Here is a 22,129-nt window from a genome sequence, read left to right as displayed (position 1 = left end):
CCCCCAATACGCTACCATCAAGGGAAGGCTAAACTTTTCTCCTACACACACCGACCCCACCTAAACCCTAGTTCCAGCTCTGGAATCACAGACACAGGATGACTGACAGATCCTGCCTCAGGTTTATTTGTACAAACAGCACAGGTAGACATGAGCCCCATGCAGACAGCTACCCAGGGGTCACACTAGTCCTTACATCCTCACATCAATAGATGAAAGCCTCTACTCTGGAGCCTTTGTGGGGGCCTGGGTGCCTTTGGGAGACTGAGCCGGAGCCGGAGCCGGAGCCGGAGCCGGAGCCAGAGCCGGAGCTGTAGCTGCAGCCTTGGTCTGAGCTTTGTCCTTGGCCTTTGGCCGACAGAGCCTGAGACCCTTGGCAATGCGGGCACGAGCACGTTTCCCGAGCTTGGGGTGAGCAATGTAGGCAAGTCGACTGAGCTTGCGGCTGCTGCCCTTTGGAATCTTGGGCTTGACCTCCTTGGGCTTTACGAGAGCCTTGATAGCCTCAGCACGTGCACTCATGGCCTTGGCATTGTTGGCCTGCATCTTCTTCAGGCCCTTCTTGTTGTGCTTCTTGGCAAAGCGCATGTTCCTCAGGAACTTGGGGTCTACCTGGAAGGCAAGGAAAGTATAGACGGCTGTATGTGGGGGCCCCCAAGTTACCCCTAGTGCCCCTCTCCACAGCAGTAAGCAAAAGGTCAGGCTCCACCTGAGACCCACTGAGAGCTTAGACAGCATCAAGTCAACCTTAAATTCACAAATACCCGAACCTTAAAAACTATCCCAGGGAAACATGTATCTCCACCCCAAAGCCAGTAATTCCACCCTTCTAATGCTATACAGACCACATTTTCAGGGCTACAGGCCTAGAGCCCAAAAGAGCTCAAATGCAAGCACAGAAGGAAAGAAATTCCTTGAGCAGGAATTTTAGTTTTTTTCTGAAACCCCCTCAGGGCCACCCCACCCCCTCTCCCTTAAGGATACAGGGGAGAAGCAAACTGAGGACAGGGGCTCAGTTCTCCTGCTCAGACCCTACAGTCTCAGCCTTCTCAGCTAACCCTCACAACTCCCTAGCACAGAAAGAGAAGCTGCTCACCACCGCTTGGCCAAGCACTGGGTCAGATTAAGATCATATGGCTGGTTAATGTACAACAGAAGACTCACAAAGACACCAGGTGCACACAAACAAGGCCATTCCTTCCCTTGAAAAGTTCTGGGTGAGCAAGGGAGATGATCAGACACACTGTCCTCAGGAAGCAGGTTATACCTGACCAGGGGGTTATACCTTGGGTGGGTAAAGGCTGAGTAAAGCTTTATTACAGGTCTAGCAGACCTTGAAGTTCAAACAAAAACTGGCTGGGTAGAGAAAGAAATTGTGGGCTTTGGTAGGCCAGGTAAGATAAGTGACAGTTACTAGCGGTGCTCAGGCAGATGCTGAAGCTGGAAAAAGACCTTGACTGTGCAACTGGGGCCTAAGAGACACACTTCTATGTGATTCAGTGCACAAACTCACCCCCTTAAGAGATTCGTATCGTTGTGATCGGGGTTTTTTGATGCCGTTTCTGTGCCATTTTCGGGCTGTGGGGAAGAAAAGGAATTAGACCAAAAGAGATGTCCTCTATTAAGACCACTATCACAGCTGGCAAGCCTGGGAGAACCATTACTTGAGATCCGTTTAGGAAACCTGTTATAACTAAATGCAATGCACTGTGGGTATCTCAAGTGGACCTCTAGCTTCTAAGTCCACAACTCCAAAGGTAATAGTGGCTGAAAACAAAATCAGCTCCAGTCCCACAGTAGAAACGTGCCCCCTCGCCCTGCCCAGGAACCATAATGTTGGCCAAAGTCTGGGGCATTAGATGAAGGCTGGGCCAGGGAAACTTACACTGGTTGTGTGTGGTGTGGTTCTTCGACTTGGCCATGCCTGTACCTGGAGGACGAGAGCGCAGATCAGGGCTGGGGGCTCGCTGTGCTGGGCCTACCGCTGCCGCCCTGGCTGGAAGAACGTGCAACCAGAAGCCAGAAGGAGGCTGCAGCACAGATGCCTTGCCTCCACGGCCTCCACCCGCCTCAATTCACTCTGCACGACCCGATGCCAGTCGCCCCCTCCCAAGCTCAGGTAATGGTGCCTCGAAACCAACCGCCCCCCAGCCAAAAGGTTGCGCTCTCCCCCAAAATCCTGGTTCTCCCCTTCCCATCTACCCCATGAGAATCCACGAACACCTCCCCTGCCTAGCGGCCTCCGTTCCCCACAGCCACACACAGCCTCCCTGTCCTCCTCAGGCCTTGGGCCCCGCCGCCGGCCGGGAATCACGGATGGCTTCGGATGCCGCGCGGCTTGCACTCACCGGAGCCGGGAGATCCCGAATCGCCTGGGACCGGAAGAGAAAGAGGAAGGCCGCGGTGCAGCACGGGAAGTAGGGTCGTCGCGGCAGGAAGGTACTACTGGAAAAGCTTCCCCCAGAGCCTTGAAGAAAGGTTCCTAATCCCGGGAAGGCACAAGCCAGACGGGCAGGCGGTGCTCCTTCAGGTTTTACCGGCCCTTTTCCCTTCTCCTATTCCTCCTAGACTTGGGTCCCAAGTCTCATTAAAGGTCCTGAAGGCGAAGGGAGTCCTTGAGGAATTTAAGTGGGGCGGGGCGTGATGGGAGATTTGTGTTCTGAAAGAGTACCCCTGGCTACTGCGGGGAGAATGAACTGTAGGGGGCAGAGGAGAGGAGAGAGAGCTGTTAGGAGTGATGGCGCCCAGATCCGAGTTGGGCGTGGGGATGGATAGGAGTGGATAAAGAAAGAGAATAGACTGGGCTTGGGATGCAGAAGATGGGGGTGAGGAAGAAGGCCAGTGTAGCCCCTAAGTTTTTGGCTTGAACAAGGAGGTGAATGACGGTGCGGTTTACAGAAATGGGGAAGATTGGGGGAGGAGGGGCAGGGGTCTTGTTGCTTTGTTTTCAAGGAGACAGTGATCCAGATGTTTCTTTTTAGATGCATTAAATGTGCTATGCATCTGGACATCCAAAGTGAGTAAACGTTGCCTCCTCATAACTTACTCTCTCCACCTCTTACCCTACAGTTGATTTTCCACACAGCAGTGGTGCCTGAGGGCATTTTTAAAGATACAAATCACATTTTATCACTTACAAGGACTTCCCCTTGCACTGGGGATACGTTCTTTACCTCCCCACCCCTAACCTTGGCCATGCTCTCCTTATCATCCACTTCTCTCCAAACCCACGGACTTCTTTCCTGCCAGGCACAAACACTTGTTCCTGCTTCAATGCTTTTGTACTTACTATCCCCTCTGCCTGGGCCACCTTCTCCCACCTCTTTGAATGGTGTACCTTCTTGAAGAGACCTCCCTACGCTAACCTATCTAAACTAGATACCTTCTGCTCTATCTCCCAAGTTACTCTGTGTCCTCTCATTCTGTTTCCTTCATAGAACTTTCCCAAACTCTAATTATATTCCTTTCTTTGGTTCTGATTTCTTTCTTGCCATTCTTTTTTTTTTAATTGGAATATAGTTAGTTTACAACGTTGTGTTTAATTTCTGGTGTACTGCTATATTCCTTATTGATTTCTGAATGTGTTCATAGGCTCAAGCACCATGAGTTTGGGATTGGTTTGGTCACCTTCATTTTCCCATTGCCTGACACAGCACTTGATGTAGAACAGGAGCTTAACAAACACCTACTGAACTGGACATACTTGGCAGGCAAGTTGATGTGACAGGAGCATTTTGCAAAGAGTTGAGGAGTGAAGGGGAAAGGAGGATGTGGAGGCAGGACACAGAGGTGACTCCTCACTGAAGCATTCCTGAGAAGAGGGAGAGAAATCTGGCAGATGTGAGTTCAGAGAATGAAGAGCAGGCTCAGATGCTCACAGGGTGACCTAGTGCCACCAAAGAAACAACTGAGGCCAGAAAGACAGGTGGAGGAGCTAGTGGGAGAGGTGGGGCCAGAAGTTGGGACAAGGAGGAGAAGGTCTGACTGCTGCACCTTGAGAAAGGGAAGCAAGCAAGTGGGGGCCGGCAAAAAAGGCCATGACTGCTGTAAAGAAAGCAGGCTGCCCCATTGTGTGGCCTTCCAGCTAGGCAGCAGCTCTCACAGCTCCTAAAAAGTGAGTGATGACACCTGCCGAGGACTTGGTGTTGCCAGGTTGTTCTGTGTCAGAAAGAGCAGTGAGCAGAGAGCCATAGTCTGATGAGGAGGCAGATTCAGAGATGGATGATAGCCATGCAGAACCACTGGAGCTGCTGTAGGGATAGGCCCCGGGTAAGATCCCGGCCGTCAGGCAAGGGAGGAGGCAGTGACAAGAATGAGGACCTTTGACTGAGTCTGAGGAGGCCATTTAGAGAGCCAAAGGGGACCATGATCTGGAGCCACTAGCCTGCCGTGCTTTTCAAAGTGGGGAAGACTGTAGGGCTGGCCAAGTGTATATAGAGAGAGTTTTTCTACCTTCCTTTCTCTTTTTCTCTTTCCTCCCTCTGTCTTTCTTTCCCTTTCTTTCTTTCTTTCTTCCTTCCTCCCTCCCTTCCTTCCTTCCTTCCTCCTCCCTCCATTCCTGCCCTCTTCCCTCACCTCTTCCTCCTCCTTCTCTCTCCCTCCCTCTCTCATAGTAAATGTATAAAGAGCTTACACAGGCTCTTCTGTAACCTGATTTCATTTGTTCAATCGTAATTCGTGGACATCTTTTCCTTTCATGAAAATTCTTTGTAAACCTATTTTATTTTACACATTTAAAAATCTTACTCTGAAGAGGGAGGGTATAGCTCAGTGGTAGAGCTCATGCTTAGCATGCAGGAGGTCCTGGGTTCAACCCCAAGTACCTCCATTACAAAAAAATGAATGAATGAATGAATGAATGAATAAATAAAAATCTTACTCTGAGAAGAAGTCCATAAACATCACCATTTGTCAGAGGAGCTTCTAACACAAAAAAAAGGTGAAGAACTTGCCCTTTTTCCAGGGTCAGCATACTCCCACCTTCCATGTATGAGTGGCTCTTGCCCCATCTCTTTCTGTACGGAGGCCTGGGTCCATTTGCCCTGCTCTATGGCAGAGTCTTGGGCAGAGCTGCTGGCTGGACTCCGCAAAATGTCTATTACCCAGGTTCCTTGCAGATGCCTTTAGCCCCAGACAAAGAGAGATGTGAGGCCTTGGTGAGCAGACCAACCCTGGGCTGAGCGGGGCTGGATATGACCCACCTGAACCGTGTCGCCTGCAGGGGCGTTGTCTTGTCTCGGCCTTGTCTGGAGCTACAGTCCCAACCACATCCTGAGTGGGATCCAGTGTGGCCTGCTCACTGAAGTTACAGGGTCAGAGACATCTGGGGTTATTGATATTTCTTAATTCTTCAATTTCTTTTTTATTTTTAAATTTTTTTTTTTTAATTTTCAGGTGGGGTGAGGTCCTTAGGGTTCTTTATTTATTTTTAATGAAAGTACTGGGAAGTGAACCCAGGACATCGTGATCTGGGGTTATTACTGTTGTGCCTGGCGCAGTGCCAGGTACATGTGGGGACCTGATAAATGTTTGAGGAATTAAATGTACACATTTCACAAATCCGGGCAGGTGGCAGAATAAGGAGGCAAGAGGTTAGTTGGCCAGGAGGGATTTCACAGAAATAAAAAAGTCTCTTCTTGGTCCAGATCTCTGCTCTCTAAGCCTCAGTTCTGAGTGTAACTTGATAAAAATAGTAATTGTCTCATGGGGTTAAAATGGACAATTTTTAAAAATTGAAGTATAATTGATTTACAATGTTGTGTTAGTTTCCAGTGTATAGCAAAATGATTCAGTTTATATATATATATATATATATATATATATATATATGTGTGTGTGTATGTATTTGTGTATTTTTTCATTCTTTTCCATTATTTTTTGTTGCAGAATATTGAATATAGTTCACTGTGCTCTATCGTAAGACCTTGTTTATCTATTTTATATACAGTAGTTTGTATCTGCTAATCCCAAACTCCTAATTTATCCCTCCCCCACCCCCTTTCCCCTTTGGTAACTGTAAGTTTTTTTTCTATGCCTGTGAGTCTGTTTCTGTTTTGTAAATAAGTTCATTTGTATCATATTTTAGATGCCACATATAAGTGGTCACACGACATTTGTCTTGTTCTTTCTGACTTACTTCACTTAATATGATAATCTCTTAGGTCCACCCATGTTGCTACAAGTGGCATTATTCATTCTTTTTTATGGCATATATGTTGTATATACATACCACACCTTCTTTATCCAGTCATCTGTCAGTAGACATTTAGGTTGCTTCCATGGCTTGGCTAATTTAAAAGATGCTGCTGTGAATGTTGGGGTGCATATATCTATTCAAAATAGGGTCTTCTCCGGATATACATCTAAGAGTGGAATTGCTGGATCATATGGTAAGTCTATTTTTTGTTTTTTAAGACATACTGTTTTCCGTAGTGGCTGCACCAATTTACACTCCCACCAACAGTGTACGAGGGTCCCCGTTTCTCCACACCCTCTCTGGAATTTATTATTTGTAGACTTTTTGATGATGGCCATTCTGACTGGTGTGAGGTAATACCTCACTGTAGTTTTGATTTACATTTCTGTAACAGTTAGCAGTGGTGAGCATCTTTTCATGTGCCTTTTGGCCATCTTTATGTCTTTGTTGGAGGAATGTCTATTAAGGTCTTCTGCCCATTTTTGGATTGGACTGTTTTTGTTGTTGTTGTTGTTGTTGTTATTGAGTTGTGTGAGCTGTTTGTATATTTTGGAAATTAAGCCCTTGTCGGTTGCATGATTTGCAAATATTTCTCCCATTCCATAGGTTGTCTTTTCATTTTGTTTATGGTTTCCTTTGTTGTGCAAAAGCTTATAAGTTTGATTAGATCCCATTTGTTTATTTTTGCTTTTATTTCTATTGCCTTGGTAGACTGACCTAGGAAAACATTGCTACGATTTATATCAGAGAATGTTTTGCCAATGTTCTCTTCTAGGAGCTTTATGGTGTCCTGTTTTATGTTTAAGTCTTAAGCCACTTTTAGTTTTTTTGTGTGGATGGTGTGAGGAAGTGTTCTAACTTCACTGATTTACATGCAGCTGTCCTGCTTTCCCAGCACCACTCGCTGAAAACACTGTCTTTTCTCTATTGTATATTCTTGTATCCTTTGTTAATCGACTGTAGGTGTGAAGATTTATTTCTGGGCTCTCTATTCTGTGCCATTGATACATATATCTGTTTTTGTGCTAACACCATGCTCTTTTGATTACTGTAACTCTGTACTATTGTCTGAAGTCTGGGAAGGGTTATGCCTCCAGTTTTGTTCCTTTTCCTCAGGATTGCTTTGGCAATTCTGGGTCTTTTATGGTTCTATATAAACTTTAGGATTATTTATTCTAGTTCTGTGAAAAATGTCACGGGTAGTTTGATAGAGATCGCATTAAATCCGTAGATTGCTTTGGGTAGGTGACCATTTTAACAATATTAATTCTTCCAGTCCAAGAGCATGGAATATCTTTCCATTTCTTTGAATCATCTTCAAGTTCCTTTATCAATTAAACTGGAAATCTGAGTTAAGCACCGAACACTGCGCTGAGTATACATTAGGTGCTCAATCATTGTTAATCCCAGCCATGCTTATTTCCTCACAAGGCCTCTGGGGAGGAAGACATGGCTTAGGGAAAGAATGTCAGTATCAAGTGAATGCTAAAACTGAGGACAGATCTAAGGAAGGGCCAGGATGGAGGGAAATGACAGTCCTCAGAGGTGCTGGGTCCCTTCAGTCCTGAAGTTCCAGAGGAAAGGGCCTACCAGTGTGCCCAGATTAAGAGGGGCCATTAGTGGGTTAAAACCCACTAAGGGACACTGCCAGGATTTTTTACCTGTAGGGGAGGACTGGAGGGCAGAGAGGAGGCCCCTAAGCACAAGGTTAAGCTTTGAGTCTGCTTAGAAATTCCCCAGTGAGAGGCCATGTGGTTCTTGTGGCCCCAGAGGGCAGAGCTATCACTGAGGGAGACAAAAACTAGCTCCTCGGCCAGGGGTCATTTTAACAATCAGAGTTTCCTCCAAACCATGAGCTGCTCCCAGAGGTAGTGAGCTCTCAGATACAAGGGATTACTGGAGGTGGAGGTTGAAATATGGGATGAAGGGTTGGAAGATAAAACTCTCAAGTTCACTTCCTTCCAAGAGTCTGGGATTCAGAGCTCCCGGGAGAAGGAAAGGTGGTGGGCAGCGTGCAGGGCCGGGCTGAGGCCCAGGATCTGTGGGGAAGAGAGAAAACAGGCTCTGCAGAGGCTTGGGAGTGCAGCTCATTGGTCATTGGGGACACCTTCACAGCCCTAGACCACTGATTTTTCCCTCTGGGTGGGGCCCCTTGCCCAGAAGTGATGCACCGTCCCCAGCAGGGAATGTGAGCCCGTCGTCCACATGGGGGCAGCATGGGACCTCAGGTGGAGTGGTGCTGATGCAGGTCGGCTGGAGCACCCCTCCTTTGAGAAGGAGGCCCTTTGAGCCTCCCAGACCTCTCCCATCCCTGCTTCTGGCACCAATCCTCCCACCTCCCCCACCCATGGACCAAGCCTCTGTCATCCTCAGCAGGTTCTCTGGTGTGTTGGGTCTCCCCTGGCTTCAAGCTTCTGGTAGTGGTGGTGGATGGTGTCTTCCCCCAGAGAGGGATCAGGGCAGAGAACATGGCGCCTGCAGGTATTCCTGGGCACAGCCCCTGCTGGTCCACCTCAGAGTTACTGGATGCTATGTCTGTTGGAGTTTAAAGGAACAGGTTTTGAATCAGACAGACTTGGGTGCAAATTCTGACTGCCACTCACCAGCAGAGTGACTTCACCTCTTTGAGCCTCAGCCTCTTCACTTGTGACAGTGGAGAGGGAGACAGTGAAGGCAGAGACAGTGGAGGGAGTGCTGAGCAGGCAAGAAGCCTCCTGGAGTCCGGCTGAGCATTCCTGAGACTGCCCAGCAGCCTAGGGAGCTAGTGGGGTTCTTATCACCCTGTTTCACAGATGGGGAGATGGAGTCCTTGGGCGTGACTTGCTAGTGGTCCCACAGCCAAATGGAGAGCTATCCTGGTCCAGATGCCCCCCCAGGACTTGAGGAGCATGGGATGGTGTGTGCTTGGTAAGGTCATGGAGGAAGCCCTGTGACACTGACCACCAGGTGACCTGGGGGAAGCCCCTGGCCTTCATGGCCAACAGATACCCAGAGTAGGGGCCTGTGTCGACTCAGACCCACTCACCCCACCCAGAACAGGCCTAGAAAGGAGGGGGTGTTTGTGGTGGTGGCAGTGTCCCTGGGAGGAGGGCAGGCTCGGGGTGGGGCTGGGGTCCGCTGGCCTCAGGAAGGCAGGGACTGGCCGAGTGTGAAGGGGGAGATGCTTGGTAGCACAGAGGACTGTCCCGCTAGGAAGGGAGGGATGGAAAATGTGGGCACACGTTGGGGCTGGACAGTGCAGGACTGCACACCAGAGGGGCTCCCACTCCTGCATCTGAGGTTTTGAGAGGATCTGAAAAGGAAAAATGAAGCTGAGGGTTGAGAAGGACCCCTTCCCTTCTCCCTTAGCAGCCTCCAGTGGAGCCAGCAACGTCATTGCCATGGCAACCACGGCCCCTCCAGCTCCCCTTTCTCCTTTCGCCCCATCCTACCTGGATGCCCCTCTCTCCTGTGCGTGCCTCCCTAGCCCGGGTAAAGAGAGGCTGGGGACAGGGGCAGGTTCCTTTCTCAGCCCTGGTTATAGCCCAGGAGCTGGATCCCAGGGCCACTCCTGCCTCAGGATCAGATGGAAGATTCTTAAGTGGAGAGAGGGCAGGATGAAGTGGCTTTTGCAAGAATTCTTCTGAATGAACCAGGGGTCTGTCACCTCCCTAAAATCTCAAGCCCCCAACTCTCCAAGTCCCAACCCTCTCCCAGGAGACAAAAGCTGCAACCCAGGAGCCCCTGGGAGAGTTGGGAAAACCAGCACTGGGGCAGGGACCTTGACAATCACCTAGTTGCCCTCTCTAAGCCTATAGATGGGAAATGGAGGTCTGGAGAGAAGGGACTTGCCCAAGGGCACACAAAGAGTGGGTGGCAAAGTCAAGCAGGGAACCCAGATGGTCAGAGGAGGGGATTGGGGCCATCCTTATTGTTGGGTTAAAGGACAGGCGATGAGGTCATTGGATGCTGCACCCCACAGGGGTGGGAGTCTGGGGGCAGCTGTGGGCCTGCCCTTGTCTGCTCCCTGTTTAGTGCTTCAGTAAACCCCCTCTCAGCCCCAGCACATAATGGACTAGTGAGGGAGGAGGCCTAGCCCTGTTTAGGGAGGAACAGAGGACACCAGAAAGAGCAGAAAGGAGCTGGGGATCTGAAGAGGGGCACAGTCAGGAGGGCTAGAGATCCTAATGGTCTTATCAGGTGCCCTGAGTAAGAAGGGCTTGTGGCCCTAGACAATGGGCTTTGGCCCAATTGCTGCCTTTTCTAAGCTGTGGGTCCCTGGGCAAATCACCCGCCTACCCAGGGGCTGCCCCTCACCCGCCCTGCCATCCCCATCCCTTGTAAAACAAGGAGATTCTCCATGATGGAGCAAACAGAAAGGGTGACCCCTGGTTCCACTTGGGAGATCAGTGGGTGGGCCTTTTGAGGCCCCAAGTTTGAAACCTTTATGTCTGCTGAGCCAGGGCTACTGCCATGATCACCTGGAAGATCTCCTATGCTCAAAGTCTGAGGGGCTGGGACAAGAGGAAGCTGCGGGGCACAGCACCCCAAGATGCAGAACAGAGAGAGGTCCATCTAGGCAGGAGCCTCAGGTTTGGAAGGGGACGCGGAGGCCTTCCTGGGAGACGAGGCATGCTTCTGGGGCTCAAAGGCAGGCCATGTAAGTCCGGCAGAGGTGGGAGGGGGTGAGGCAAATACAGTGGGCCGAGCAGGCACAAGCCAGCGTTTGCTCCCCATGGTCTCTGGCACTGGAACCCAGCTGATTAGGGCGTGCCTAGGCTGTTGCTGCACCTACTGCAAAGTCCCGGAGGCTTGGCCCACAGTGAATGTCCTTACCTTCCAGCATACCATCCTTCCAGCTTGGGCAGGAAAGAGGAAACCTGCCAGGGCCTGGAGCCAGGAGCTGTGCATCAGCTGTCACTGTCCTCGCCACACCCGCAGAGTGGCCTCTCTTGTTGCAGATGAGGGAACTGAGGTTCAGAAAGGTTAAGTGACTTGCCCAGGGTCACCCTGCTCCTTTTCTGTCAAGGTCACTCCTGGGAGCTCTTCTGGGCTTGGACGTTGTTGCCTGAGACTCAACACTGGTGACCACTGAGTATCGAGCCTGTGGGAGAGTGTGCTCTGGCATCATGGCCTGTGGATCCCAGTACAACATCCCCCCAGTACAACATTATCAGTCTTCCTTTCTGTTCTTTAGTTGGTTGTTAGATGGTCGTCACATTCTCAGGCATTCACGGCCTGTCCACTAGTGAAGGCTGGAGGGCATGACTCAGATGCCGCTATGACACTCAGCAGCTGGGTAACCTTGAGCAAATGCTCCGTCCTCCTGTGGCTCTGTGACCTGGCCTGAGAGATGGGGATGAGGGCGCCACCTACTATGCTGCTACGGCTCCAGGCACTCTTTCATGCCAAGTACTTCCGGGGCCTGGACCATGGTGTCCGTCCCATTTGGTAGCCCTCCTAGGGCCAGGCAGAAGGCCAGGCAGGTGATATCAGGAAGGGGGGGTCTTCCCTGCCCCCAAATCTCCCCTGGAAACACAGAAGCTGCCCACTCCCAAGGCACCTTGCCCAGAGGGGGATGGCTCCCAGAATGCCCTCCTCAGTGCAGGCAGGGAGGATGGGGATGGAACCAGGAGAGGGCAGGCTGAGGACAGCTGCTGAGTGGTGGCAGTGAGGGGCATGTGGGGGACACCCGTCACCCTTAACAAGCTTGCCCCAGTGTGGGGAGCTTACTGGTGAAAAGCCCAGGGTCCTGGCTCCACCCATCTCAGCGGCGGTGGCCTGCCTGGCCCAAGCCCTGGAAGCACTGGTTTTAATCCATCTTTTTCTGCAAGCAGCTCCTGGAGGCGCGGGGGCGGCTTCCCCTTGACTTGCATCTCCAGGAGGATGCGGCTTGGCTAAAAATAACTCAAATTACTGTGCTCCCACCCTGGCTCAGAGGAGGAGCCTGGGGGCTACGGGGGCGGGAGCCTGGAGGGAATGTTGCTGCTGCAGCTGCAGCCAGGACGGGGTTCCCTGAGAGGAGATGGGAAAAAACCAGCGTTGACAGGTGGGAAGGGGTGCAGAACGTTGAAGGGAGCCGGCCCTTTCTCACCCAGTTCTCTACAGGCCTGCTCTCGGAGGACAGTGCTGTGGGAGCAGAACTGGGGGTGAAGGCCCGCCTCGATCCCTGGCCTTGCACCATGAAAGGGGCTAGCCTGGCTGGGTGGTAGCAGTGGGCTCGGTCCAGCAGGAAGTCTGGAGGAGACCCCTGTACCCTTCAGCCCAGTATTGTTGAATGCAAGCAGTAACAGTAATGGTGGAGGCGGGGATATATAGAGCCCGGGGACCAGATGTACTTAGGAGGGTGACTCAAGGTGCAGTGCACGTAGGATCCAGATTTGAAATAAACAGAGTTGCTGCAGCTGCACCCCTACCCAGACCTCCCCATCCCTCACCCCTCCAGGGTGGGCTCAGGTCACAAGGAGCCTCATTCTGGGGCACCAGTGTGCCTAGGACGTGCCTGCGTGTGCAGGAGGGTCAGGGAAATGGAGGAGCAGTGAACTCTGCCGGGATGGGAACCAGACAAGTGATAACAATAATGATCATAAAATCACCCCCACCCTGGGGATGTTTTTAGCAGCACTGTTTCTAAGGAGAAACTAAGCAACACAAATATCCAGTGAGAGGAGAACTGAGAAATCAACTACTGCTCCCACAGCAACATGGGTGAATCCTAAACCATAATGGGGAGTAAAGAAAACAAATTGCAGGAAACTACATTCAGTTCAAAGCCATTTTTATAAAGCTCCCTCCCAAAGTAAAACTAAACAGTATTGTTTTAAGCATTCATATGTTTATGATAGAACTATTTACAAAAGGCCAAAATGTGATAAACCAAGATTCTTGATTTGCTGGAGGGGACAGGAGTTGGTTAGAGGTGGCACTCACGGGGAGATTCCACCGGTGAACATGTGTTGCTGGCCCAGGGGTGCCAGGCGCTATTCAGGGTGTGCGGGGCAGGGATGCAGGGACAGCAAGACAGACATGAACCCCAGACCTCATTGCACTTACAGTCTCACAAGGCACATTTAATTCCTGTTCTTATATCGTGTGGTGGGTCACCAGTGTCCATTATATGATTATGCATCGTCACAAATATTCCTTTACATTAATCAAATATTATATTTAAAGAGAGAAATAAGGAATAAACACAAAGTTAATTGACCTCTTCCACCAAAAAATATCCCACCAAGTGGGTGAACTATGGAGGCTGAACACCTCTCCCTGCCTCCTCTCACTGATACTCCATCACATTCATCCAGGAGGAGTCCCAACCCCTGGACCCCATCCCTCCTCCAATCTCCAGTCCCAGCTGAATGTCCCACAAGGTGATTCTCTCACTGATCAGCAGGCAAAGGTCAAATTTGGCTTGGAGTGCCAGGTTGGTAGATGGGGCAGGAAACCCAACCTCTGGGAGAGCTAGAGCCAGTGGGGGAGATGAAATGCAATAGAGAGACATGCAGAGCCTAGGAAAGAGCCCTCTTCCTGGCCCAGGACTCTCGCACTATGTTAATAGAGGTGGAGGCTGCAGAAGATTGGAAGTAACAGTCTGCTCTGTCTCTTCATCTTTACCTGAGGGGCTCAGTCTGCCATCCATCCATCCATTCATCCATCCAACCACACATTATATAATGGACACTGGTGACCTACCACACAACACAAGAACAGCAACAAAGTGTGCTGCCTTGCGAGACTGTAAACTCCACAAGGCCAGGAGTTCATGTCTGTCTGGCTCATGCCTGCATCCCTTACCTGCCCCCCACAACTTCCCTGTTCAGCTGTCTGGGGTCAGGGCCAGTCTAGCCACCTCCACCCTATGGCCTGGTGCATGGTAGATACTTACTGAGGAGGTATCCTGCCTCTCTGTCACTGCTTTCAGCAGAAAAGGATGCACCTCCAGGCCCTCACATGGGCTGTTCCCTCTGCCTGGGACAGTGTACCCACCACCTGGCTCAGCCTAAAGGTCATTGCCTCTGGGAGGCCTTCCAGGACCACCACAGGCAGGCCAAGCCCCTCTCTTCACACCTCCCCCAACACCACAAGCTGTACCCTGATCATCTTTGTCTAGGTCCCTCTTGCCTTCTGAGTTGGGGGACTCCCCCAGGGCAGACCCAGGACCCCCAGCATCCCCAGGGTCCACGGGAGGGCTCTCAGCTTCATCTTCTCAGCCATTCCGACTCCTGAACAGTCTGGCAATTTTCCCTGGAGGAACCAGGCAGAAGGGGGAGGTCAACCACTTCATCAGGCCCCATACCTCTTGGACCCTCTATCTGGGTCCTTGCCCCTCCCCTAGTAGCCCACCCATATTCCCTGAGCACCACCGGGACTTCAGGCATCCATCTCTTCTGTTCCAGAGCTGCCTTCAACAGGAGAGGTAGTGGGTGGGAAGGGTCTGGGCAGGGGAAGAGGGGCTACAGGAAGATCCCTGAGAGAACCCTCCCCCCTGCTCTCTATGTCCACAGCCTGTGATGGATGCAGGGTGGGAGGTGGGGGAGATGGCAGTGGCTAGTCTTCAGTCCAAATCCAGGTCACTCCTGGCCTGCTCAGCAGACATCAGTAATTAGGGGCCAGCAGGACGTAGGCAGGCGGGTGGCAGGAGGCCTAATTGTCTGATTTTTCAGGTAATTAACGGGAGGCTGTCTGGCTTGTCCCCACGGGGCCCAGCATCTGCCACCCCATCCCCTGGGCAGCCCCAGCCGCCTAACGAGGCCAATTACTGAGTGGTTCCTGGGCCCTCATTAGCCACCTGGAAAGGTCATGTGGGAATGGCACCGGTGTTGGGGCTCCGCCAGCCTTGGTGGCCACTGGGAGCCCCCAGATATCAGGATGCAGGATGTGCTGGCCATAGGTCTCTGCTGCTGCCCACTGAGGGGTAGCCTGCTCACACCCGGGACCCCACTTCTTGCCTCTCAGGACTGTAGCTTTAGATCAAATCCTCCCCCGCCGCTTCCCAGCCATGTGGCTTTGGGCGTGTCACTCCCCTGTCCCACCCTCTGTTTCCTGAATCAGAGATGGTGGATGTAAAGGGCCTGATGCACAGTAGGTTCCCAGGGCACCAGTGCTCACCTTCTTCCAACGGGGTTAACTCCTTTACTTCACTCTTGAGGAATGGGAGGCCCAGAGCAGGTAGGGCCTGAGGTCACTGATGTGTCCAGAGCCCACTCTGCAGGGCCTCTGGTGGCTAATTCACCCCTGGGACCTCAGCAGCTGGGTGAGGAGTCCTGGGAAGGGTCATAGAGGCGATCTGGCTGGGGAGGAGGGCCCGGGAGCAGCTGGACCTTCCGGACACCTGAGCAGAGTGACAGTGGGGAAGCAAGAGATCTCCAGGATATGTGGGGCTTTGGAGATCGCGATGGAGCTGGAGGCCCTCCACCTCACTGGATGCTGCAGGACACCCAGGGAAAGCCGAGGGGCACATGGCGGTGCCCAGCCTGCTGCCCAAGGCAGGGATCCATCCTTTCTTGGTTGGTCCACACCATTCTTGGCCCAGGAGATCACTGTGCCTTCAGATGTTGAGTTTTTTTGGCTTCTGTAGCTCCTCTGTTTTAAGAATTCAGTGACCTAATTCCATGCTGACAAATTCCATGCTGTTCTGCCTCCTGTAATCGTCAGCTAATGCTACTTTTGGTCCTACTGCCAGCCCAGAATCTAGGCCAAGGGTTTCCAAACTGTGTACCCCAGGAGCCCTGGGGTGAGAGCGGAAGGAGGAGGCTACGGACCCTCCAATTGGAACAGCTGGGCTTTGATCTTTTGATAAAATATTAGTAGCTACTCCTTCGTAAGCTTTTGCTGTGTGCTAGGCATGCTCAGGGACTCTGCCTCCACAATTGCATTTTTGTCCTCATAAAACCCCATGAGGAAGATTGCATCATATCCCCATTTTACAGATGAGGCTGCTAACACTGTTGGAGGCTGAGGCTCAGCAGCATGCCCCAGGGCTCACAGCCTGTAGGAAGGAGAGCCGGAACTTGGACCGTTTCCACTCTGAGCCACTGGGAAGATGGGTTCTGCAGCTAGAAAGGAAACTAGGTGCAGGAGTTGGGGGGAGTGTCACGTTTATCATGATTTGTTTCCTCCAGGTCGGAGTGGGTGAGAGTGCCTACCTCTGCCCCAGGAGAGCGTGGCCCCAGTCCCAGGTCACCACGTGGTTGGTGTCTGTGCGTCTATCTGTCTGTATGTGTTTCCCGTCCCTCTGCTATGGGCTCTGCTTCCCTGCGGTCCAAACCAACAGGATCCAGCTCAGAAATAGCATATGTTTCCAGCCTCTGCTAGTCCAAGTCATAAATCGCCTGGTGTGATGTGCTTCTTGTGTCAGCTTGCTTCAGAACTCAGGGTGGGGGTGGCTGAATGAGTGTGAGGAGCACGCAGGGCCTCCTCCAGGCTGAGAAGCTGAGAGCTGGGGGCCAGGCTGAGCCAGGGAGGGAAGTGGGGACCAGTCCTTGCTAGGCCTAGGGCTGGCTTGGGGGCTCAGCCAGGGGTGGGAGCCAGCGGGTGGTGGCCCGGATTCAACCTGGGCCTAAGGGTTGAAACTTAAACTGGAGCTGAGGTTGGAGACCAGAGGGCTGGGCTTCAGTCTTGTCCAGCGATCAGTGGTCCAGACTTGGCATGGAGTCAGGGGTCAGAGGGCAGGGGCCATCGTTCAGCATTTGATGAGGATGGAGAGCTAAGCTCATTCTGAGGTCAGGGGCAGGACTCAGGCTGAGGTAGGGCCAGAGGTCGAGGTCAGGATCAGCCCTCAGCTGACAGAGGAGGAAGTCCCCAAAGACTCAGAAGCCTTCCTGTATCCTGGAAATGACCTGGGGCAGGACCAGTGACGGAGGACCTACGATAAATAAGATGAGAGCTTCCAGGGATTGACCATGACTGAAAAGGACTGGGCGTAGATCTTCTATCCAAAACCATGAGAGCAGGGCTAGGGGTCTCCAGCCCCAGCTTCCTGCCCTTCAGATGGGATTCTCAGTTGCTCATCTCTAAAACATGGATGATCGTGGCACCCACCTCCATGTTGATCATGCCCTATGAGAGTGTGAGCCCTGGGATGGGGGTAGGTGGGCTAACAGAGAGAGGATGAGCGGATGGGGCAGGTACGTGAGATGCCTTGTGGCATGGGAGGGTGCTTCAGGGGAAGAACTGTGCTGAGGCCCTAGGTGTCCAGTCATTACCCAGGTCCCCATCACTCCCCAGGCTACCCCTGAGAGGTGGCTCTGCAGCCCCTCAGGCCTCAGCTGCCCCACCTGAGCTGTGTACAGGCAGCACCATCCCAGGCACCTTTTCCAGGCCTCCACTCTGCCAGCTGAGTTTTCCCGCCTCTTCTCCGTTCTAGGTCCAGCACGGACAGATATTTGGGGACCAGCCCACATGGCAGCCAGTGAGGGAGCTGGGGTGGAGTAGGCAAGCAGGAATGAGAGGCCAGCGGGCAGAGGAGATGGGTGCCAAGGAGGAAGCCTTATCACAGGCCTCTCTGTTCTCATCTCCCACGGAGCCTGGTCAAGGACCAGCCTCAGCCGTTCCCCCACTGCTGGAGCTCTGACCCCAGAGGTCTCTCCCACACCATAGGAGAGGACAGGGAGGTTCAACCAAGGAGGGAACCAGGTATGTATGAGTGGGTGGGGGCTAGAGGCCATTGAGAGTACCTGAGGGGACAGGAATAGGGGGAGCGAGTGGAGGACATGTGGATGACAAGAGGGCTGCCCTGTCCGCCCAGGATGTGAGGCCTCTAGGGTTTGGCTGTGAAAGTCCCGGTCACCTCCTCCAGCTGAGCTATTAATACCCAGCTACGACCCACGCACCCTCGCTGGGAGGACGCCGAGTTCCTTGGGGGCTAAAAACGGTCTGAGATGGGGATGGGCCCTGGTGTTCTCCCTCTCTTCTTGTCAGAGGAGCTGGGGCCAAAGGCCAGGCTGGCCTGCAAGGGGGCCGGAGCCAGGGTGGGGAGACAGAGGGTGACTGAGCCCTGGGGGTGGCCTGAGGATTCCAGGCTGGGTCAAGAAGGCACCCAGCAGTCCAGTCCCCACTGCTCAGAGACTGAGGGCAAGGGCAGAGGTCTTGCCAGTGGTCCCACCCAGGAGGGGCCCACCACCTAGCTCTCCTGGCTCCTTGCCTTCACCCAGGCGTTCCCCTTCCCCTCAGACCTCAGCTTGGCCTGCCCAGGCTGCCATGAGACTGGGGGCCGAGGGCTGCCTGTCTCCTCCTGCCAGGAGGATCCTAGAAGGGAAAGGGGGCTTGGGGGTGGTGCAGGGAGGCCTGGAGCCTCTGGTGGGATCTGAGCCAGCCGCCTGAAACAGAGCCATCCACATTTCAGCTTCATGTGTGAAATCTTGATCATTCACAGCACTCTCTGAGGGGGAAGTTACGGGCAGCACCATTTTATAGCTGAAGAAACTGAGGCTTGGTCATCTTCCCAGAGCCTGAGCTGGATGGACCCAGTTTGTTAGACTCCAACCCCTACTTTGTGTTGCTTCCTGTTACATCATTACAAAGGGAGGTTTCTTGGTTTGTTTGGGGAACCCATGAAACAAGTGTTTTCATCAAAATATCCTGATCACCATATTGTCCTAGGCCCAGCAGGGTGGCTGGACCAAGAACGGGGGGCCTGCAGGGGCACCTTTCTCCTGCACTGGTCAGCCCCCTCCCGGGGATCAGCAGCCACTTTCCCCTCCTTCCTGGGGCTCAAGGGCACATCCTAGGAGGCTGTGCTGGGCTGCTGGGCTTCTGGGCTCAGGGCCACCCAAGGCCACCTGCTCCCGGCTGTGTCACCCTCCCTTCCCATGACAGATGCTCCAGGATCCAGACACGGACCCCAGAAGAGCCCAGACTTGGCTGGCAGAGTCCAGACGAGAATGTGGCTGAGAGGTGTCAGCCCCAGAGGCCCCGGGAGCCGGAAATCCCGACAGCTGCCTGGCTCACGGGTCCTGGGCATTGGGCCCTGACCCAGGGCGGGCAGTGGCCGTGTCAGGTGTCCAGAGGAGTTGGGGGAGGTGATGGCTGGAGCTAGGGGCAGTCTGCCTGTGGTTAGCAAGGCTGTCGACACCTCCCAGGCTGCCAAGGCAGAGCAGGCGAGGAGCCTGGGGGAGGGGTCCTACCTTGGCCTGGAAGGTCTGAGGGGAGAGACAGGTCTTGTCTTGAAGATCTGGGGTAAGAAGAACAGTCTTTCCTAAGCTGAGAGACCTGGCCTGGCTGAGAAATCTGAAGATGGGGACAGACCCCTAGCCTTGAGGGCTGGTAGAGGGGGTATGTTCTTAATGGCTGGTGGGGCATAGGGTGTGAGGGTTGTCCCATCTTGACCACAGGGAAGGCTACCCATACCCTGGGCTTGGGGAGGGGAAGCTCTGAACCTGTCTCCCACCAGTTCCCCCTCAGCTGGGAGGCGGGTGGCTCTGCAGGACAAGACAGGAGGCCTCCAGCCTCAGGCTGACCACACCAACAGCCCCAGGGTTTCACTTCTCTATGGAGAAAAGGAGAGGCCTAGTCCTGCCTGGATTTTCCTCAGTCCCTGGGGAGGGTCTCTGCCTCTGTGCTGGTGGAGGGGGTGGGCAGGCTAACCTCAGCCGGTTCCAGAGGAGCCCTTCTGGGATGGGCCCCCCTGCCCACCTGACCCATGCCCCCTCAGCTCTCCTCATGCCCACATGCTCAACTCCCCTGGAGCCACCTCCCGCAGCAGTCTTCCTGGATTGCTAGAGATCAGGAGGCACCAGGCTCCCAACCCCCATAACAGGCCTGAAGGGCCCATGGCCGCCCTATCTCCTTGAGGGCCCAGCCGGCAGAGCCTAACCTTGTAGGGCTTTGGGCTGCCATCTCTCTTCTCCCACTTTCCTTTCAATGTGCCCTCTTTCCTGGCTTTCCTAGACTTTCCAAACCAGCCCCTGGGCCACACCAGGTCTGGGGTCCCCTCCCATCTCTGCTGTCCCGCCTGCCCAGTCTGGGGCTCAGTCCCTATGCCCTGCACCTCTGTCTTTTCTTTCTGGGTTTATCTTTGTTCTCTGGCCTCTGACTCAGACCTGACCCTATCTCTCTGTTTCAGTCTCCATGTCTGCCCCCTTTCCATCTCTGTCTGGCTCCCTCACCCAGTCTCAGACATCTCAGCCTTTCTGTCACTGTTGCTCTAGGACCTGATCCCGGCAGTGTCTCCTCTCCCCACCTGGCCGGGGCACCAGCTCAGACATCTGCTCTGACGTCTGCTCACTGGGCCCCATGAAGAGCTCAGACAACACTTGTGGTCTCAACTCTGGCCCAGCTCCAGGGGAACTGCTGTGATTCCTCGAAGGTGGGTGAGAGAGAGAGACAAGCCAGAGGGCCATGGGCTGGCCTTTCCCTTGGAGGCCTAGTGGTCCAGGGCCTCCCTCTGTTCAGGCCACAGCTCCCGGCACCACAGGCTGCACGTTTCTCCCCACCACTGAGGGCTCTGGGTTCCTGTGCAAGTTCTGAACTTTAATTTCCTCTTTTCCAGAGTGGGGCCCATAGGGCTACTTCAGCAGGTGTCAGAGGATGAAATGTCCATGCACTTGGCACTGTGCCCAGCACTTAGTAGTGCTCAATAGAGCCCCCATGACTGTTCCTGTGACTGTCATTCCCCAGGGTCCCCAGAGCCAAGGTGGGTGGAGTGGGGGATGGACTGAGCCTCTGCTGCTTGAAGTGCCCCATGTCCACCCCAAGGTCCCACGCCCCTCCCTTCCTCTGTTGGACGGAAGACATCTCCCCACACCTGGGACCTTCCCGTCCTCAGAGTCTGTCTGAATTGCACACTGGTGCTCACCAAATTAATTACTGCTGGCTTGGGAATATGTTTTTTTAAGAAGACATTTTTTCCAGGGGGAGAAACACGCAGGAGCTATAATTAGTCAGGAAGAGGAAAGAAGAGTGGAGCGTGTGAATCACCAGCCCCGGTGACAGACGGCAGAGCCGAGAAGAAGTTTAGGGAGAAGCTGCTGGGATGTGGGTGAGTTGAGGATGGGGTGCAGCCCCCAAGCAGGCTGGGGTCCTGGAACACCAGGCATGTTCAGCGAGGGAGACTGTACCTGGCACCCTGAAGTCTTTCTGCCCTCCCACCAAGACTTGGTCACCCATCACCCTATCAAGGTCTCAGTGTCTCAGCTCCGCTGCCACTCCTGCCAGCCCTGACCGTCCCTGGGGCTTCTGCCTACCTCATCCCAAGGCCAATGCCAGTCCCTGCCGACATGTACCTGGGCAGAGAGCCATGCAGCTTGAATGAGGAGAAGAAACTCTAGAAGGTTTGAGTTGTCAGGGTTTACAAAACTTCTAGACCAGCCTCTCATTCATTCATTTACATGTTCATCAAACACTGGAATGCTTCCATCTGCCTGGTCCACAGATAAGCAAACTGAGGCCCAGAGAAGTGCCGCTTCTGGGCCAAGGCCACACAGCTGGGAGTAGAGCAGCCTCTCTGCCTGTCCTGTCATACTAGCTCTGCCCAGCTAGACCCTGGGCAGGGATCTGGGCCACCAAGATGACCATGACCAGGCACCTGTAGGGCAGAACACCCAGTGCCATGAAATGAAAAGTCCAGCATGGTGGGAGCCTGAAAGTGGCTCTTGATCCAGCCTGGTGGTCACAGAGGGCTTCACAGAGGAGGAGGTGAAAGGTGTTCAAAGGATGGAAATGACGTGATAGCCCATCATGCCAGAGCAATGTTAAGGGACTCTGTGGCTGGGCTCAGGGAGCAGCAGGAGTGGGGGAGTTTCTGGGGAATGCGGCTTCTGGGCCAGGTTCCCATTTCCCCCGTGTTTCTCCTGAGCAGTTGGCTGGGGTACTCTGGGACCCTGGTCCCCTCCTTGGGGACCCTTGGGGTTTTTTTTGATGTCTGAGACACACTGACCGAGGTAACCCCTGTCTGGGCAGTCAGTGGCCCAAGGGACTAGACCCCAGGTTTCTCTCTCTTCCTTTCCTCTGGCTGAG

At 53.3% G+C, this 22,129-nt stretch overlaps 1 protein-coding gene and 1 long non-coding RNA gene across 7 annotated transcripts in view; one reads left to right on the top strand and one right to left on the bottom strand.

The window, feature by feature from the left end:
* Window positions 1-99: 99 nt before the first annotated feature.
* Window positions 100-2,444, bottom strand: RPL29 (ribosomal protein L29). Of its 2 annotated transcripts, none has more exons than XM_010985474.3 (4): window positions 2,349-2,444; window positions 1,886-1,930; window positions 1,514-1,578; window positions 100-612 (listed from the first exon to the last, which is right to left on the bottom strand). In XM_010985474.3, the coding sequence occupies exons 2-4, from the start codon at window positions 1,920-1,922 to the stop codon at window positions 223-225; spliced, it is 492 nt and encodes a 163-aa protein (XP_010983776.2). In that variant the 5' UTR covers window positions 1,923-1,930; window positions 2,349-2,444; the 3' UTR covers window positions 100-222. The 2 variants fall into 2 exon arrangements, with proteins under 2 accessions (XP_010983776.2, XP_010983778.2); XM_010985476.3 differs by having other exon boundaries at window positions 1,886-1,996; window positions 2,349-2,398.
* Window position 2,445: 1 nt separating this feature from the next.
* The window catches only part of LOC105093603 (uncharacterized), a 49,084-nt gene continuing 29,400 nt past the window's right edge, over window positions 2,446-22,129 (top strand). The window contains exons 1-3 of one of the 5 annotated variants that reach the window (XR_004142462.2): window positions 2,446-2,530; window positions 20,323-20,480; window positions 21,026-21,152. This is a non-coding gene — a long non-coding RNA (uncharacterized LOC105093603). Of the gene's footprint in view, window positions 2,531-5,836; window positions 6,390-7,040; window positions 20,481-21,025; window positions 21,153-22,129 lie in introns of those variants that run through there. The other 4 variants (XR_004142463.2, XR_837569.3, XR_010384847.1 and 1 more) reach the window with 4 other exon arrangements.

This window comes from Camelus dromedarius, chromosome 17, assembly GCF_036321535.1.
Source record: "Camelus dromedarius isolate mCamDro1 chromosome 17, mCamDro1.pat, whole genome shotgun sequence".
NCBI lineage: Eukaryota > Metazoa > Chordata > Mammalia > Artiodactyla > Camelidae > Camelus > Camelus dromedarius.
Note: the sequence above shows the minus strand (reverse complement) of the source record. Positions and strands in the feature narration are given on the sequence as shown.

Excerpts from the sequence above, each read along its gene's own strand:
- RPL29 (XM_010985474.3), bottom strand. The coding sequence starts at position 1,922 with ATGGCCAAGTCGAAGAACCACACCACACACAACCAGT. Across the intron at positions 1,579-1,885 it reads CCACACCACACACAACCAGT|CCCGAAAATGGCACAGAAAC; the intron begins GTAAGTTTCCCT and ends TCTTCCCCACAG. Across the intron at positions 613-1,513 it reads GATACGAATCTCTTAAGGGG|GTAGACCCCAAGTTCCTGAG; the intron begins GTGAGTTTGTGC and ends CTTGCCTTCCAG.